Source organism: Montipora capricornis, chromosome 10, assembly GCF_036669925.1.
Source record: "Montipora capricornis isolate CH-2021 chromosome 10, ASM3666992v2, whole genome shotgun sequence".
NCBI classification, from domain to species: Eukaryota; Metazoa; Cnidaria; class Anthozoa; order Scleractinia; family Acroporidae; genus Montipora; species Montipora capricornis.
Window position 1 is genome coordinate 827167 of NC_090892.1, and position 19199 is coordinate 846365.

A 19199-nucleotide genomic window follows, 5' to 3' on the forward strand; every position below is an offset into this window, starting at 1 on the left:
TAAGCCAAAATTCTTGATTTTCTGCACGCGACAGCTCATCAAACCAACTGATCGTCTGAAAGGATTTCATTTGATTTCACCTGGAAAGGATTTAACTTGGCTTAAGACCATGTGTTTTACCAAACTTTAATCATACTAACTACGTTTATACCTTTATCTTATATATCTTCATCCCAACAAAACTCTAAATACAAATGAAGGCCTTTTTCAGTCATTTCCAGTCCGCCATATTGACAGAATCGACTGGATCCAGGTTTCAACTCTTGTCAAAATGATCGCGTAGGACTGTGTGCAAAGTGGAACTTCAGGAGCTTCTACATTATGTTGTAGTTGTAATATAATGTCATTGTGATGATATGTTTATACCATGTGACGCCAGTTTGAATAATGGTTTATCTGCCAAAGAGTACTCAGTATTTTTTTATTCAATACCCAGTATCTGTCTGGAGTTTTCAAGCATAGATATCAAATAGTTACACACGGTGTGAGCCCGCGAGCAGGCCTCTCGGGGGCGGAAAGCACTAGATAACAGGTAGATACGTTATATACTACCTGTGGTACAATATGTGTCCCCATACATAACGTACCTCCCAGATAACACGGCGGGTCTAATTTGCAGGTCGCACATCGCACGTCGCAGGTCACAGATTGCCGGTCATTATTTCACCAATACAGAAAGTATCCTAAACATTCTTAAAAGCTAACCTTAATCCCTAAAAACTTTTGTTTAGGCCTAATTAGGTCTAAGGTTTGCTTTTATGAATGCTTAGGATACTTTCTGTATTGGTGGAACAATGAACTGGGACCTGGGACCTGCGACCTGCGTGCGACCTGCAGATTAGACCCGCGGCTAGATAACATCGACCTAAACCTGGGGAGCCGCTCGCAAAGTGGAACTTTTAATAATTAACTCGCTTACAGGATCCGTTCCAACAGTGGGAAGAGCGCCGGAAATTTGTTAGCTGCAAGTTGAAAGACTGAATATCAATTCGCTAACAACAGGACCCAACCTGGGATAATTTATGACATGAAGAAAATTAATGCAACGTCTAAAAAATGACCGGAAGTACATACCGTCAAGTTCCGTTCCGGCCTTGGTTTCAGTCGATGTTAGATAAGATTTCCTAGTGTGTTGACAAATAGATAACATCGACCGAAACAAGCAACGCAAAAAGGTTTCTCAGAACAGCCATAAGCCGTATATTCCGTAATAAAATACTGCTAAAATCCATTACGTATTGAACAGCTTGTTAGTAATATAAACCGGAAAGGTCTATTGACCGTTTTATGCCTGAAATAATCCTCGCCAGTCATCCTCGCCGCGATCGATCATCTTTCAAGACTCCGCTGGCATATCGATGGCTCACCAGGTTTGGGTCGATGTCATCTCGTGCTTTCCCTCGGGGGCGGGCTTGAAGGGCGGAAAAGGGGAGACCCCCCACGGCTGTCTCAGAATCGCCAATGTTAGTAAATCAATTTGCTTGTCGACCTTCAGATTTAAACCAATCAGCGCACACCGAAAGTAAAGTTACTGTAAACAACCGTTTTCAGGTAAGTTCAGTTTGCGAGCGCCCTGTCTCAAGGAGAAACTCCTAAAAGAATTTCGTATGACGATCGAAAGCCCAAGACAGAAAATCGTTGTGATTCCGGTAGGTGCTTTAAACTATCCCTCAAGATGCAATATGTCGATTCTTGAAAGTCCTTTTTCTCATTAAATTTGTTCAAACCGTCACACAAAAAGAGCGGGCAGAAATAGTTGCAGTACGAATATCCAGTTTGTCAGAGAGACTCTGTAAATCCAGTGCCACGAAGCTTGGGAAGACCCTTAAAGGATTTTCATTTATTACAAGCACAATATAAAGGTCGTAGATTTAAAGTTCGAAACAATAAATGTTCCCAGTGATGATGATGATGATGATGAACTTTATTAATGTGTCTAGAATCCCTAGCGCATAACACTAATTGGTGATACAAAAATAAAATAATCTAGGATAACAATGCTAAAAATAGTAAAAGCTAGGGAAACTAAAAAGAAATTTAAAACCTATTCACAAATAAAATTTTTGCTTAATGACATAGAGTCTCAAAGTTAACTATTACAAAGCATACAATTGCTGCAGCCATCATCATATGACAGTTAGGTCTGTTCTCCCGATTTTAGTCTTAAATCTGTGCAGACTATCTTCAGTAAGCAATTCTTCTGTATAAGTTTCGACCTGAGAAAAGGGCCATAGTATCTTATCGAATGCTTTCCATATTTAATCGTATTAAAAAGAGGCATTTTGAAATCCGAGTTTCTTAAAGAATATCTCCTATCACAGTTTGCATTCACTATAAAAAGTTCTTGTGTTTGACTTGGAAGTAGGTTCTGAAATGAAGTTCGAGGACACAGACGTCGAGTTGCCAAGGACGAAGGTCGGTCTCCGCTCCTTAGAGAAAAATACATCTCGAGAGTTTCCTGCGGAAACCAAGAGCTGAATTCAAACGATGAAGTCCAATCACCCAGAGCCGGTGCTCGAAATCTCTGAGTATGCAATTCCAGCAAATGTTTGGTGCTGGTGAAGTGATCCGTCCATGACAATGTTGACACTCGTCTCATATATTCACGATATCATAGCCCCCAAAACTAAGAAAAACTCTCTTTTTGCTTGAGCTTGATTGGCAAGGGTTCCCGGAAAGTAGCGTGTACATCTAGTTTTTAACGTCAGAAAAATATTTGTTTTGCTACGATAGTATAAAATGAACTTTATTTGGGAAGCCAACAATATAATAATTTCTTTACGTTCCTGGTTAACCCAATTTATTGCTACGACTTACTTGTACAAAAATTGTTTACATTACTTATTAACACGAAGATTTCTCAACAATATATCGCTTTAATCTAACCCCAAAAAAAAACTTTATATTTATTACCATTTCCTTTGCTTTTGTGTTTGTAGGCATTGTGATTTGCGATAATACAAGTTCACGTTTTTGCATCTGATAGATGTTTAGATTTTACAAACTCTGTTTTGAATGGCCGCTCAATCTCACTGTGTGAATAGTTCCCCCTGAGGTCAAAATACTGAAAATAGATACGTTTCTCAGGAAACGAAACAAAAAATAAGTAGTGCTTCGTTTCCAGACTGAGCAGCTCAGGGGATGATGAGAAATATGCCGCATTTGAGCTCGACTCCCTGGTCTGCTTCTTTCATTCTAGGAGTTACCAGGAGTACCTATTAGATTTCTAGGCGTTTTTCTTTTTTTTATTTTCGGATTGGCGTTTAATACAACCCAACTCAGTGCCCTCTGTTTTTGTGTAAGAGGTACCCCAGGCAAGCCCATCGCGCAGAATTCTATTGTCTTCCGTGACATTTACTTGCAGTGCGAAAAATGTGACAAGTCCGTCATAAAGAAACACGCATTCAGCACTAGTGGGATATGATTGGTCAACTGATTTAGCTTTGGGAATACCAGAGTCCCTTCGCCGAATTCCACAACTGTCAATCAAACGTTAAGATGAGTAGAATAAATTTTTAAGGTGCGAAAAGTGACCAATAACACTAAAGATTAAAGAGCAGACTGTTCGCTTCATTGAAAGTGACATGGCAAATAATTCTTTTTGTTGATATGAGTTTATTTGGTTCAACAGACCATCAGAATAGAAGTGTTTTAGAGTTTTAGTCACGCGGGCTTAATCCTTGCTTATTCCTCATGCTTTATATATCCGTTACCCGCTACCCAGAAAATCTTGAAATAAACCAGGGCAATCTGTAAATATCCGATCGATGTTATTTTTTTTTGAAAAACATACCTGTAGAGCGAGTTCACTAAGCACTTTCCGTTCCTTGCCGGTTGTCTACACAGCCTCATCAAAGAAAAAGCCTCTTTCATTTTATCTTTTGTCCGTGATTTGCTAGTGTCCCAGTAGGAACGTCTTTTGTTTGTTGAAAATAATTATTCAATTTTCGATAAAATATATAAAAGGATCACTAACACCTAAACCATTCAGTTGCTTAAAACTACCTTCAACACAACAATGTTGAAACGAGCGAGACATCCGCCAGGCTTTTACACGTCCTTATTTGTTGCCACTCGAGATCGGGGCTGCGACTTGAAATACCAACCCAATCAAAGCCCATTGCTGTGAGTGTTTACGAAGTCGAACGAATTGTCGCCAAACGAATCCGAGTTCTTCGTTCAATGGAAAGACTACTCTTCGGCACTTCGGTAGTCGTATTTTCTTCAGCAGAGAAACTACTTGTTCATAGATGCGGAGCTTAGAGTCATTAGGGAGCTTAAGCACACGCGTTTTTGAGAGGCGGACGTTAATCCGAATAGAAAACATCGCGTGCCAGGAGAGTGGCGTCTCCCAGATTTTTACATTTATCATCTCTAATGGACAAAAGATATTTAGTCATGTAAATGTGGTTGTGTGAAGACACGTTAAAAGGGAAAACACCCCACTTCCGGGTGCCGTCCGCGTCTCAAAAACGCACGTACTTAAGCTCCCTATTAATATGCACGCGCGATGTTCAAAATGAATCAATTCAACTCCCAAAGGCCCTTAGGACGGCGAGGAATCAAAGAGAGAAAATGTATGTTTCAGAAATGCTGGATTTGATACTACTTCTAGACATCGGATTCCCTTCATATGTTGCATGAGCCCTTTATACTTTTTAAGAAAACATATCCATATGCAACCCAACGTGTTGACATCTTCATTTAGAAGAAATTCAGTCTCAAAGTTATCATACAGCTATTTCCCATACTCAAATTTACCCAAAATAGGTCAAGTTGAACAAAAAATTGATACAGGTTAACGAGATGGTACCGAGTCAAAAATGGTTGTTATTTTATTATGAGAATTTCTTCTTTAAAAGCCATATGCAACCCTTTCCATATTTTTATATAGTTAAGCTGTAACAGAGTAAAACGCAGGGGGACTTTTCCCTGTTGCGGCCATTTTTCTTATTTTTGTCATTTCATTTGTCGTCTCGGCCTTTCAAATGTAGCGCCATTCCACCTGTGAATATCCCTGTGATTACAAAATAACAACAAAAGTCATGGCGAACCGCCTAAAAAAGTTTGATCCCCAAATTGATTAACTACGATCAAACCTTTATTAAAGGTCCATTTATAGTTGAAAACATACTTTTGGTTTAGCATTATTAAAAACACAGCTGAAAGAAAAATAAGCCAGCCTTCTTCTATTTGTTGGCTTTGAAAAAGTTTTTGACTCGCGGACCGGGATTTTTATTCACGAAACTTTCGAAAATCTTGGTTTTGGTCCTTCTTTTATTCAATGGATAAAGCTTTTCTACAGAGATATGGAGAGTTGCGTCTTGAATAATGGATGGGATAAGAATTTTTTTAAGCTTCAAAAAGGGTCACACAAGGTTACCTGCTGTCTCCTTATCTTTTCCTCTTATCAGCAGAAATATTAGAAAAAGCAGTCAGACAGAATAACACGATAAAGGGAATTAGTGTAAACAACGAAGAGATTAAACTAAGTCTATATGCTAATGACAATACCTTTATTCTTGATGGAACAGAAGATTCCATAGCTGCTACTTTTCATTTACTTGAGCGTTTTAGCAGTGCGTCAGGCCTTACAATCAATTGTAAAAAAAAGGAAATGAAGCCTTATGAATCGGATCATATGCGGGTAAAGAGAAAACGTATTCTTAGACAAACATCTTAAATAGACTGAAAATAAAATATTAATGCTAATAATGCATTAATTCAAGACCTTTTATGTCATGGGCTGATGGTGTAATCAAACCACGGACACAATTTTTGGAACAACCCTTCTGGAGCAACGCGTTAATCAGAGTAGAAAACAAGCTAGTTTTTATAAAACAATGTACTCTACAGGCATTTCTAAAGTAAAACATTTAATGAAAGATAACAACAAGTTCCTCTCTTTGAAGGATGTTTCGAAAAAATATAAGGGACAATACAAACCTTTTTGCGTCCCATATCTGCAGTCAGCTCTGTTGCATCATCAACTAAAAAGGATTGTCGGACTTCTTCAATTCTTTTGTGAAACGGCAGAAAGAAAATAGACTAGTTTACAGAAAGCTAGCAAACCCCAAGAAAATCACGCAAAGTGGAATGCAAACTGTGAAATTTAAACGCCGCCTCGGATAAGTGTGTTGTAAACCAGACTGGAGAAATGCATATAAATTACCACTGATTCTCTTGCGCCAAAAGTACAAAACTAGTCAACTTACCTTCATTTTAGTTTTTTACATCGAATTTTACCGAGTAACAACCTGTTTTGCAAATCGGGTTTGAAGATAACGCTGACTGCACCTTTTGTGGCAACCATTCTGAAAATCTTTCAACTCAGATTTCTATTCTACACTTGCGATAAAACCTCTTCTTTTGGGATGACATATAAGCATGGTTGAGGACGAAAGCTACTATCTCAGATAATTGCCAAAAGAGTATGGTCATCTTACTGGGTTTGAGACCTGATAATTCTCCGCGTCACTCACTGCAATTGAATTTGTGTTTTTATTGGTTAATTTGTTTACATAGTTTAAAGGGGTCTCCCCAAAATGTTAAGGGATTTCTTCTCCTTTTAACTCGCAAAGGTCGCATTGAAACCTGTGGTAACAGCAAGGAAAATAATGAAACAACGACTTAGACTTAAAAACAATAGAAGCTGCTTACAATACCAAACAATAGCAAGTTACGAGAGCTGCTACATGCACTACTGAAAATAACAAATGGCTCCTTTGGTCCCTTTGCTCCGTCACATTGAATGACAATTGATCTGTTGCTCCGTTAATTGAGTTTCGTTGGCCCTGAAAAGCCCCTATGGAAGCCCCTATGGAAGCCCTATGGAAGCCCCTATGGAAGCTTAAAAGTGGTCAACTAAGTATATGCAGGAGCTCGCGGGCTCCTGGTAGATGTATGTATGTGTGTACCCTGGTGTGTCCTCGACAATATAATACCCACAAAAATAAAAATATCTCCCTTAACAGCCCGCCTTATCATTATTTTGTTTGCTGTTTTCCATATTCTTGGACAAACGTTACCAGAATATACACCCCTTCCCCCAACATCTTTTCAGGGGACGGAAAGAAGAGAGACAATGGGACTAGTATTGACTGCAAGATGGTATGCGTGTGAATGCTAATCCAGACAATTTTTTCGATAAAATGAAACCATGGCGATTCGGCATATGGGATTGGTGGAGGTCGAACATTGTAGCAAAGTAGTTTCTGATGCTTTTTCGAGTATGCGGATGCACTAAAGTTCAGTTCAAATCACATGGCAAGGGGGTAAAGACTTGTTTCCATATCTCAAAGTGCCCTTGGACGTAAGGTGCCTGGAACAGCAAAACTGAAACAACCCAAACCCATACAAAAATGCTAACCTTAGGCCTTAACATTATCTAAAGCATATTGTTTAGGCCTAAGGTTAGTATTTTTGTAAAAGTTTGGGTTGTTTCAGATATTGTACCCTTCACCCCCTACCGCCACCCCAGGCCCCTCACGTCCAAGGTCACTTTGAGATATGGAAACAAGTCTTTACCTGGCAAGGGAGCCTAGAAGAAACCATGAGGCTAATAAGACCGTGACCCCCTCATTACAAGAAAAAAAAAACATAACAGAAAATGCATGGAGTGATGGACATAACTTCATAACTGAACAGATCGTATTCGTATTCTCAGTATTGGACTGGAACTAGCTTGCAATGGAGGCTAATGCGGGGGAATACATTAAAAAGTATTTGCATTTGAAAAGATTCCCCCTCATTGGCCTCCATTGCAAGCTAGTTCCAGTCCAATACAGAATACGAATATGGTATTACCATCAGACAAAACAAGATGTTTTTCTAACCTCAATCGTCTTATTTTATTGAAAAAACGTATTGTTAGAATTACAATCAAGGCGCCTTTTGATGCACATACTTTTCTTAAGCACGAATCAGGTTTATAGCTATATGATTCGTAGTTCTAACCGATTCTGTATCCCATATTGCCGTACTAGGCTCATTTTTCTTCAATAAGTGGAGTTCAGACATTCGAAATTCTACTTCATGACATTTTTTTCAATCTCAGATTAAAATCTATCTTTTGTCATGTTTACATAATGCCTTCCCCTACTTACTCCTAGCGTAAAATAAGTAGTGTATGTTGAACCCCAAACTATGATACAATATTGAACATAAGGATAAATTAATGAACTGTACAAAGTTTTCAAGGAAAGCTTAGTGAGACAAGGACTTGATCTACCAATGGTACAAATTTAGAAATTTTGCCAGCAATATGTGAGATTTTCATCCAAAATAACACCAAGAAAAGTAACTGCCTTAACGCGGATCATCTTGTGACCAATAATTTCAATATTTAAATCAAATTCCTCTCTACTTTGCCTAAAAGACTAACCCAGCTGCATCCTGTCAAGGAAACAAGAATAGTGAAGCTCTTCGTCCATAGTGATAAAAACTGAGTTTATTGTCAAATCGCCGCACTGCCAATGTTGAGCCACTGAGGTCGCACTTCTTCATCTTGCGATCAAAATAAAATGCCTTGCAATGTTCGGTGATTAAGCACGACTTTGTGCATTCTTTGACGTCAGCGGCACTCCCTGACGTCATCACGTGACTGGGTACGGCCTTGCTGGCTCCGGTAAAGATTGCACTGGCAACTGTATGAAAGAAAGTGGCGAACAAAGCGAAAAAAACGGAATGTTAATGCAAATCTTTGACGAGTTCAGTCTTGTCCACCATGCACCCAATGGAAGGCAACTTCCTCCATTACACAAAGGGGAGAAATGGCTAAAAAGATAAATTCCTCTGTTTCTTGCTATATGTACTTTTAAAACATGAAAAGTCTTTTATCTTTTTCATAGAACACTTCAATTTCATGTTCTCAAAAATTCAATGTGACATTCTATATGGCGTCACTTTAATTAAAATAAAATCGATTTGGGGTAACTAGAACACTACAATGAATTAATTATCAAAATAGATGTTTTCAACTTGCATAGTGACTATTACCTTGCGGCCAGGATTCTCCATATATCTCCATTCTTGTACATGGCCAAATGTGCCATTTCAATGGAAAAAGACGGATATACCGAGTATATATCACAGGAATTGAATGCTTTGTGACATCACGCCAATTGCTATTACCACTCAGCACCTGTTAAATTTAGAAGACTACATGATAAATCATGCTTACATTGAAATGTTGTGGGGGAAAATAACGTATACTAATCATGTCGTTTGTCCATATGGGCCACTCGGGTATCGGTCGATACTTTAGCCGCCATTAAGGTACATCTACTATATCGACGTATCTGGAACACTCCACCTCGATCTCATGCGAATCAAGATGAAGAAGAGTGGCTCCAAGAATAGGTGCATGCGCAATTGTTTGTTTTGACGTCGCTTAAACGTATTTTTCAGCATTCCAGAGAGTTGCAACACTGTGGCCAAAAGTATTCAGCAGAGGGAAACTAGTTGCCAGGCGACGCAGAAAACAACCTCCGTAACACTGGTCTTACCATTGAGTGAAATTAAGTAGAACTCCTAAGGATATATGTCGTCTATCTAGGTCCTAAAGTGACAATTAACTTTAGCCCATATCTGCGGGCTCTGAAACGTCATTCTTCTACGTTTACAAATGCAACTAGTGATGTATAAAGTGCTGCTATGACCCAAAAATGATCAGTGTATATGTTTCTTTGGATTTCAAAACTATGTTAACTAAACACTAAGGGCGCGTCTCTTTTGTCCGAACTGGCCGGCCAGACCCGTCAGTTTGCAAAGAAAATGCAACAATTTGAAGGAAAACTTGCATGATAATCCCTCGTATTCTTCCTGAAGAGCATATATCATCTCCGAAGCGTGTTAGTTTGAAGGCGTTGTAGAATTAGTTCTGCCAAATGCCCTGTCTGTCCGGACAGTTCTGTCAAATGGAAAGCGCCCTAAGTAACCACAGTTTTAAGCCTTGAGTTCAAAAAGACACCACTTTATTTTAACCGGAATTTTCCTATTTAATGGTCCACCATTACAAAATTTAAAATCTTGAGAGAGCTGGTTGGTAGAGAAGATGACGTCAAAGCCTCAATAGCTTACGAATGCAATGCGTGTGTGCGCGGCTGAATCAATATGCAGCACTGGAGTTTCGGGCTTTCAGAATTATAGACTCGCGTTATGCATATATAACAAGCTGCACCCATACGCTGAAATTTTAAACTAATGAGTAAATGACACCTTTTTTCCCTACATCCAATCCTCTGAGGTCGAATCGGTAAGCTTGGAACGTGAGTAATTGCGGACCGTGAAATCCAAAACTTACAGTAAAAGTAACAAGCCTTAAGATAAAAATCAAAGCTCAATTTTTTTCTAGTCAAGTGTTAAGCAATCACACTTTCAAAATCTGAAAGAAAAAGAAAGTGATTTTTTAATCATAGTAGGTGTACTGCGCTCTGGAACTGGCGACAGGGAAACTGAAAAATCAGATTCCTGGGCAGAATTTCTAGTCGCTCAATGGGAAGAGCAACCGACCGGTGTCACAGAGTTTGTCGGTTCAACTCCTTGCTAGGACTCTGCTTTACAGATTTACTTTCGCTTGTTGCCAAGCACATACTTTACCATCCTTCCCTCGGTACATTACACATTAATCATTCACACTTAAGAACGAGCGCAATGTTAGATGGTGTTGAAAAAGATGTTGGGTGGAAATCAAAGTTCGTCAACTTCATTCAACATCGTCCAACGTGGTCACCGTGGCCAAACGAGTGCAACACTTGGTCCAGGATTTAACAATGTTTGATGATGTATAATCAACATGTTGGATGCGTTTGGCCAGGCTTTTACTGTTAAGACAGCTTTAAGGTTGTTAAACGAGCTCGTTTATTTGTTACGCGAAAATGCTGGACGTTTGTGAATAATGGCAACTGAATGCAATGAACTCGCTCCAACGAGTCTCCTGTAATTCAATGGAAAGTAATAGATTTGACTCCTGTTCAACAGCACTCGAAGAAGTGCTGCGATTTTGCCCTAGTCATTACTGGCAAAACTAAAAAAGGGGTTCAATCCTTCTAACAATCTTTGAAAGTGAAACAGGGGCTAAATAATAATGGACATCTTCCTCTAGCAATGCAAATGTTCATGACCGGGATCCTACAGTTATCCAAGAATTATCCAAGAATTATCTTATTTTTTCTCAAATCTTTTAACAAAACTGCTTTTTTGCCTCTTAGCCAAGCAAAGCACAGCGTGACCATTGACGTCACATATGTACAATAACACGTAACAAGGAAAGACATCGAGGACATCAATTTCAACAATAACCAAGTGTGACAAAAGTGCGTAGGGTATCAATTGTTTGCATAATCCCAGTGATGAGCTGCTAAATAATGTCACAGCGTGAAGCCGGATGGAAGAACCTCATGAGCTACAACATTTTAAAGTAACTGAATCTCAGCGCGTCTTCCATCTATTTCTGTATCAGTACCTCAACGCTTGTATCCCAAAACACGTTATCTCGTGACCACCCCAGTTTGTACTCTGTCAAGTAATCTTTGTTTCCTGTGGGATTTCCTTGTGTAGCCACACCACAAACGTGGTGTACACTTCCAAGATCAATCTAAAAATTAAAATGAACAACGGTTTTGCATTGCCAGATGACTATGATGTACCCGAGCAACATAAAATAGAGCAGGACATTTTAAGGCGAAATATCCTGCAAAAACAGAATTAAAACAAACAATTTGTATTTAAACACAACATTTTGAAAGTAAAATATACAACTTGGCAACCTGACACCCAGGAGCACAGCGTATCACTTCATTAAAAATGTTGTTCCACCGAGCCGTTAACATAAAAATAACAAAAACACACATGCTGAAAAATTACAGTATCCTAATACTATAAAAAGGTTTACGTACTATAGAGATTACCGCAGTGGAGCAAATATTATTATAAAGCTTAACACCAGAGCTAAGAATTACCTAAAAAACTTTCATAACAACTAAAATAAGTACTTCCACAATTCCCTCAAATCATAGCAGACCAGAGAGAGTTGAGATCAAGCGCCTCCTTAACTTTCTTGTCAAGGCCAGTCCACATGAAAGCACCTCTATACGTGATGTGATGTCACGGCGGCCATGTGAAATCTAACTTGACGTTTCGTATGTGGCAACATACATTTTCAAAAGTAACCGTTATTATATGGAAAACTATTTATATTTTAAAAGAGATTGCGAGCGATCTGGGTAGGAAACGCATTACTTCACTCTGTTTTTCACAATAAATGCATTACTTCCGTATGTTTATCACTGCTTTATGTGTTGTTTTTCTTATAAAACTTCGATGGCCGAAGGACAAGAGTCTCTATAATACAATACACTGTTCATCTCTCTGTTTTTTCGTACTGTTAATTTAGGCAAGGGTCATTTCAATTGTTTTTTACGAGGTTTTTTTTTCTTTCAACCATATAAAAGATTTTAAGTAAATACACTTATAATTCGCCTTTCTGATAAAGGAAACGACCTTTTTTTTTCGATTTTGAAAAACCCAAATAATTTCATTATCATTTCTAAATTAAAGCGAAGAGTAACGTACGGCAAATCTTATTTAGCGATAAAACGTCATCCCACTCCACTTTATCCTAGCATATTTACAGAGGCAAGACAAAGATCAAGGTCCAACCTGGATATAAAAGTCATGATTTGGTTGTACCACGGGACACCACGAAAATCTTCCATTCAAGCGTGCCAGAGAAGCAGGCTTGGCTTCGCTTGATGCAGTAAGTTGCGAGTCAAATATCCGACCGTTTTCCATTCCATGGGCTGGAGCTGTACATTCTGGAAAGGAACAAAAAAGGTATATCGTCTCTCTGAATCTTTTCTTTACCTTTTCCAAATTATGGACTTCTACTTGCTTGTAACAGCCCTGCTAATACACGCATTTTAACATTTTTCTATTTTTTCAGATGTCGTTTCAATCGTTACAAGTCTTTAATATCCTCAGGAGAATAAAAAGATCTTAACAAGAAAGTATTCGGGTCTTAATAGCAAATTGACATCATCATGCAACTGGCCTAGTTACACTTCGTTGTCAAGTAATTGATAGCGTCTTTGCTCGAACACTAAACCCCATGCATAGTTAGCTCGTTTAATTGAATTTGATTACGCGCTTTGCGACTGGTAGAGTCTGACTACTCGATCTGATTACGGTTTTAAATAGCACCTACTTCTGATCGAGCTTCTTAGTACTCATTAACAGGTTTGTAGGAGAAGCTATTCCTTACCTTGGAAACAACCATAAAGCTCTACTCTCATCGACATAAAGTTATTCCAGGTCAGTGGTCGAAAACGGATATACCGGGCTCTGATTGGTGGATTCAGTTCTTGATGAACAACTGAGTGACTATCAACATTTCCAGCAAAAACCTAAACACCAGTAATGGCATACTGTTATGATAGGTTTTTACTAAAACTGTACTAAGGTCCTTTTTGAACGACAAGATCTTCTATTTGATGCTAATAATGAGGGTTGACAGTAGGGGGTTCAAATGGGATATTAAGTTACTGTGAGGTTGCCGTATTGATTGTACTGAGCTATTGCTGTAATTCAGTTTTATATAAAATGACAAGTAAAAAACACATTTATCTGTCTATTTATATGAGCCAAAGGCTTAATTTTTTAATGGATTGACGAGGAACAAAGCAGAAAGGCGTACAACAGGTTGGTATAAGTATATTATGAATTACATTGGGCCAGAAACAAATCTAGGAACAAAAAAAGCCATCAAAATAGTATTTAAAATAAATAGAAAGCCATGCACATGCATTCACTTCATTGAGAGGCATGGCAAGCAAATGTTGTGCTTTGTATTAACTAAACTAAAAGGGCAACGGGAATGCAAAAGAATTGAATCCTGGCTGACATATAGGTTGATGAGGATAAAATTATCTTCCGTTAAAACTTCGTTTCCGTCTGTGCAGAGAATTTGCCAGAACCATTGCCAAGACAGTCAACTGTGGAAACTTTTACAACAGCGTACCTGCAAACCGACTTACTTAATTTGTCTTACCTTATCCTCAGTTTGCCGTCTCTCCTTGTAATTTTGAAAATTCAGTTCGTCATTACTGTATTGAAGTTTATATTCAGTTACCCATTGTTTGTACGATTCAACAGCTCTCCCTTGAGTTGCTACACGTGTAATTCTTATCTGCCTTCCATTTGTTCCAAAAACATCGATTTGTAGCCACTGCGTTGAATCGCATGTTAATGGAGACCAGCTTCCTGCCTTTGTTGTGGAGTGCAATCTGCCATAATATGGGAGAAAGTCGGCACTCCAATATGAGGATGCACTGATCTGTCCATCCAATATGAAGCCATTTTCCATTCCAAGTGGTTCTTGGCATTCTACAAATTGCATAAGCAATCACAGATAGATCGATAGACCTAGCTGACAAAGGAATTTTGTAACCACTCGAAGGAATAAAAAATACACTGTTTGGCGTGGGTTTGACATTTGTCATAGCGAACCGCAACATTACATTTTGTTTGGCAGTTAACGGCCGGATTTATTCTAGAGACGGATCATCCGTCTGGGACAAACGTGGGCAGAGAACGGTAGCTCATCCGATAATCCGTCTGTGTAATATATAAACACGGGCAGACAGACGAATCATCCGTCCAGACGAACTATCTGGATAGTTCGTCTAGACGGATCATCCATCTGTGTGTATAAATACAGGCTAAACACGAACTATCCATGAAATCGAGACCTCTTTACATGAAGGAAGAGATTGTTCGCAATAAACTGTAAACTCGAGATGGCGGCCAAGCCCAACAAAGAACGTGTATGGACGGAAACAGAACTTAACTTAAATATTTTGCGCTTGTTCTAGCTGACGAGAAAAAGCAATGTGCCGTTCGAATGGAAACACTTGCCTTGAGAAGTCTTCGAACAATCAAGTCTTTGACTTGTATCCAAGCCTTTTCGTCGCGTAGAAATTTGTGTAGTATAAATATCGGTCGAACTATAAGACACACCGATGCATCGTCTCGTAGCTCGTCCCGCATTTATACTAGACAGATGATTCGTCTTGACGTATGATCCGTCTCTAGTATAAATCGAGCCAGTGCATAATTTCACAAATAAGTAAATTTAAATTTTACAAATAAGCAATCGTCCTCTTCGTCACAAAAAATAATGAAGCATTTGAATTATTTGACTTGTTCTAAATCATAGGCGATAATTTCTTGCAAGGCAACGGTTGCAACGGTTGTGGGAGGCGCGGTGGCCTCATGGTTAGTATGCTCGGATCGAGTGGTCCGGGTTCCGGTCCTGGCCGGGGACATTGTGTTGTGTTCTTGGGCAAGACACTTTACTCTCACGGTGCCTCTCTCCACCCAGGTGTATAAATGGGTACAGGTGAAACGCCGGGGGTAACCCTGCCATGGACTAGCATCCCATCCAGGGGGGAGTAGAAATACTCCTAGTCGCTTCATGCTACGGAAACCGGAGGTAAGCGCCGGCCTGATGGGCCTTCTGGCTAGGAAGCAGTGACTGAACGGTTGCACATCAAAAGACAAGCAATTTGATTCCATAGATATTACTCGTGATAACAAAGTTTACTGAGAGTGTCAAAAGGTTCGAAAACACGCGAGGAACGAAAGCAACTTCTTTAAAGTTCTCTCACGGTGAATCAGCATTCTCGTCCCCAGAGACCGCTTTTCTTCCGTGTTCCTGGGGCTGACCAAAACAAATGCGGGCTCTGGGAACGAGAGTGGGTGAATAAGCAATCAGTAAGAGAGGCTGCCTTAAGCCATAATGATGTTTGTTTGGTAACTTAATTAAGAATGTAACAATTTATTCAAAGTATAATTGAATGCAGAAATTGGCACACATAATCACAAACAGCGCCATTATCGAGCGTTGAGTTTAGAGAGAATGATCACGAAACTGACTCTGACTTTCTAATCAAAGAAATGTTGCAATTGTCTTTGCAAGGGTAACACTAGCCTGAATCGCAGACAGACTAAACCACCGGTATAGTCAGTCTGCGCAACGGCTCCGTTGCAGGGAATTCTGTTTCCCCTTCTGATTAGATAGATTCTTACGCGCTTTGGGATTCCACGTTCACTTACTTGACCGTAGAGTCACGCAACCGTTATTTGCATGACAGAAAAAGAGCTTTGCATTTCAACAGACAAAGGTCAAAACTGAAAAGGGGATGTTTAATTATTTTGTTTATTGCAATTTCTGCCGTCGCGTTTTAGAAAAGAATTAATAAAGAGAATTGCGCGCGGAGAAATGGAAACAGTTCGACACACTCGCCGATAATTGTGAGCTTGAATTCGTCTTTGCGAAGGATCGCAAACAAATGGAAATCAAAGATCTGCCGTAGTACCGTAGCACGTGCGGATCCAAAAAACCGTCAACAAGTTGATTTGATTTTGACACTTTCCATGGCGCAGCAACCAATCAGAAGCGACATGAAACCACAAACTAATTACCGTTACCGGGTGCGGTTTAGTTTCTCGCGCTAGATTGGCTTCTTTCTTCAAACACAACAACATCTCATAAATCTTTCTAGTGTTCAAAGTTTGTCATAGTAACAAATATATTTCTACATACAAGAAATTCCCCCAGTGAGTTTTCCTGTTTAGATAGGAGACAATCAATCAAAAATTGATCTTTTAGGGCTTTGAACTCTCTTTCCAACCTTTAATTAGTAAATTTCCAATTACAGAGTGCGTAAGATTCTAGCCAATCAGACAGGGGTACAGAAATCTCGGCAAAACTGCGAGATATCAGAATAAACTTTTGGGAGCCGTTCAATCTCGTCCCCTGAGTCCGCTTTTCTTTTGGTCAGCACCAAGAATCACGGACTTCCAGATCGGCTAGGCACGCTCAGAAATTTAAAACAACAAAGGTTGTCAACGGTTACAAAAATGGACCTTCAACACGACTGCGCATAAATTGGAAGTGGCCAGAGTCCGTATTCCTGGTGTTGACCAAAAGAAAAGTGAACTCAGGGGACAAGATTGGGAGCCGTTGCGCAGACGGAACTATATCTACGTTTTGACCTACAATTGTAGGTTTCGTGTTACATGTCCGGCTGCGCGTAGGCTAGAGTAGCACTGGCAGACCGGGCGAGGAGAAAAGAAGGTAAAGAATAATTAAAAAATAAGGCGGAGTGAACAAGAAACGACTCCCGGTTTAGCGCTGGCTTAACAATTTAGCAGTCAATTCACTGGTCCCCGCATCTAGAATTCAAACTGAACCACGCTTACAAACCAACTGACAGGGTTATGTCTAAGTACCGATCAATACAAAAAAGTTGCCATATCAACGGAACAACTGTTCACCTGATCTGCAGCCATATACCTCCATGCACATGCTTGGGTAGTTATAAGAAGCCACGGGTCGAAAGCGGATATACCGAGCCCAGATTGTTGGACTTAGTTCGTGGAACACGACGGTTTCCGAGTCAGTATTTCCATCAAATTCCTGAAACGGCGTAATTGCAAATTTTAAATATCTAATGTAGGTGTATAGCAATAGTCAGATCGCGTTTTGACTTGTCTTTCTCTAATGGAGTGTGTTCACTTCACGGAAGCTGTATTAATGAACCAACAAAGCGCCTCGGCATGCAAGCAAACAATTTGGCTATCCTTCAGTAGTATCAAGTAATCCTCAATATTACCGCCCTCTTTCTCACATACTTAGCTTAAAGAATGCAAAGAATCACAAGAAACTAAAAAAAGAGTTAATTAACTGGTTAAAATGCACAAGTGAAGGTGGGGATGGGAAGTACAATGAAAAAGGACAGAGTGGGGTATTGGCAATGGAAAAAGGACTACTATAATAATAATAATAATAATAATAATAATAATAATAATAACAACAACAACAACAACAACAACAATAATAATAATATTATTATTATTATTATTATTTACAAAAATTAAAATATCTCCAAAAGGTATTCTCTGTTTTAAAACTGTTTTAAAACGTCTAAAAAATATATATAAAAAATTGAAAAGTCAACATTAGATCTGGCAAGTTCAACATCCACATCAATGTCTAATAATAATAATAATAATAATAATAATAATAACATTGAAAACAGCAGAAGGACAAGTATCGGACGCTTCACAAATATTCAGGCCAAAAACTCTCAACTGATTCACTTGCATAATGTTCCTCGCCTCGCGCAGAGATCACGCACATACGCAAATATGAACCGTTGAAAGAAGCTGTCCCTTTTTGACAAATTCAAACCGAGGATGACCAAAGGTGTTCGGTCGAAACGTCTTTATCAAGATTTTAGTGGACGTCGTTTGACTTTCAAATAAGTCAGTGTCCAACATTTCTTAAAGTCACTAAGTACGTAAGTAATAGAAGTAAGTAAGAAAGTAAAATCCTGGGTGAATGTTGGTCCAGCCGGGGTGCGAAAACGACGGGCGAAAACGCATCAAAAAGTACACGTTTGCAAATTAATTTAAAAGGCATTTAGTCTGGATAGGAGCTAAATCGAAGTAGAGTTACTATATATAGTCTAAGTATAGTCTAACCATTACGTCACCTTAATTGTATTTTGTCCGCGTTCCTTGTAATATGAAAAATGAGTTCCACTAGTGCTGAACTGCAGCTTATATTTTGTCACCCACTGACAACAATAAGACGAACTACTTCTTCCTTGCGTCGCTACACGTGTCACTTTAGTGTGGTGGTTTCTCAGATCAATTTGAAACCAGGGATCAGGGTCACTTTGGCTCGTTACCCAAGCCGCTGTCCCTGAAGTGTAAAATAATCTCCCATATGTTGCGTAATGTCCAGGGTCAAATGTAGAGGAGACAGAAATTTGTTCATCTGTAATAGCGCCGTTTGCCATCCCAAGTGGCAGTTGACAAGCTAAAATATGGATAAAATGTGCATGGCGTAAGCTAAAGGCACTAACTGAAAAGAAGAAGTGTCGATCTCTCTCATTTGGTCTTGGCCCATCAGTTTAAGCATAGTTAATAGATGTAGGCTGGTTATGAAACTCGACAAGTTTTTTTGTTTCATGTTTTTGTTCGCTTTTTTGGCCTTGACCCTGCACAAAACCCGACAAAAACGCGTCTTTTTCGGCAGGATAACCAATCAAAAGCTTCGACTAATTTATTCGAAATTAACTTGCGAACCAAAAACAAAAGATTGTGCAGGGTCACGGTCGGTTCAACATCTA

General features: G+C 39.2%; 1 protein-coding gene and 1 long non-coding RNA gene across 2 annotated transcripts in view; both read right to left on the bottom strand.

Moving 5' to 3' along the window:
- The window catches only part of LOC138021698 (uncharacterized), a 1298-nt gene extending 982 nt beyond the window's left edge, over nucleotides 1–316 (bottom strand). Inside the window, exon 1 of the long non-coding RNA XR_011126426.1 lies at nucleotides 152–316. This is a non-coding gene — a long non-coding RNA (uncharacterized lncRNA). The remainder of the gene's footprint in view (nucleotides 1–151) is intronic.
- A 5932-nt stretch (nucleotides 317–6248) lies between these two features.
- Nucleotides 6249–17638, bottom strand: LOC138021467 (EGF-like repeat and discoidin I-like domain-containing protein 3). The gene is made up of 8 exons (XM_068868351.1): nucleotides 17338–17638; nucleotides 14048–14382; nucleotides 13262–13403; nucleotides 12661–12815; nucleotides 11465–11596; nucleotides 8998–9142; nucleotides 8384–8645; nucleotides 6249–6361 (listed from the first exon to the last, which is right to left on the bottom strand). Exons 1-7 carry the CDS (start codon nucleotides 17366–17368, stop codon nucleotides 8398–8400), a joined length of 1188 nt encoding a protein of 395 aa, XP_068724452.1. The 5' UTR covers nucleotides 17369–17638; the 3' UTR covers nucleotides 6249–6361; nucleotides 8384–8397.
- Between the last annotated feature and the right edge of the window lie 1561 nt (nucleotides 17639–19199).

What these genes read in the sequence shown, in the direction of transcription:
- LOC138021467 (XM_068868351.1), bottom strand. Translation starts at nt 17,368, where the DNA reads ATGTGCATGGAGGTATATGGCTGCAGATCAG. An exon ending in GGTATATGGCTGCAGATCAG is followed by an intron (nt 14,383 to 17,337) that starts GTGAACAGTTGT and finishes TGCAATTTGTAG; the next exon opens with AATGCCAAGAACCACTTGGA. An exon ending in GACGGCAAACTGAGGATAAG is followed by an intron (nt 13,404 to 14,047) that starts GTAAGACAAATT and finishes ACTGGTGTTTAG; the next exon opens with GTTTTTGCTGGAAATGTTGA.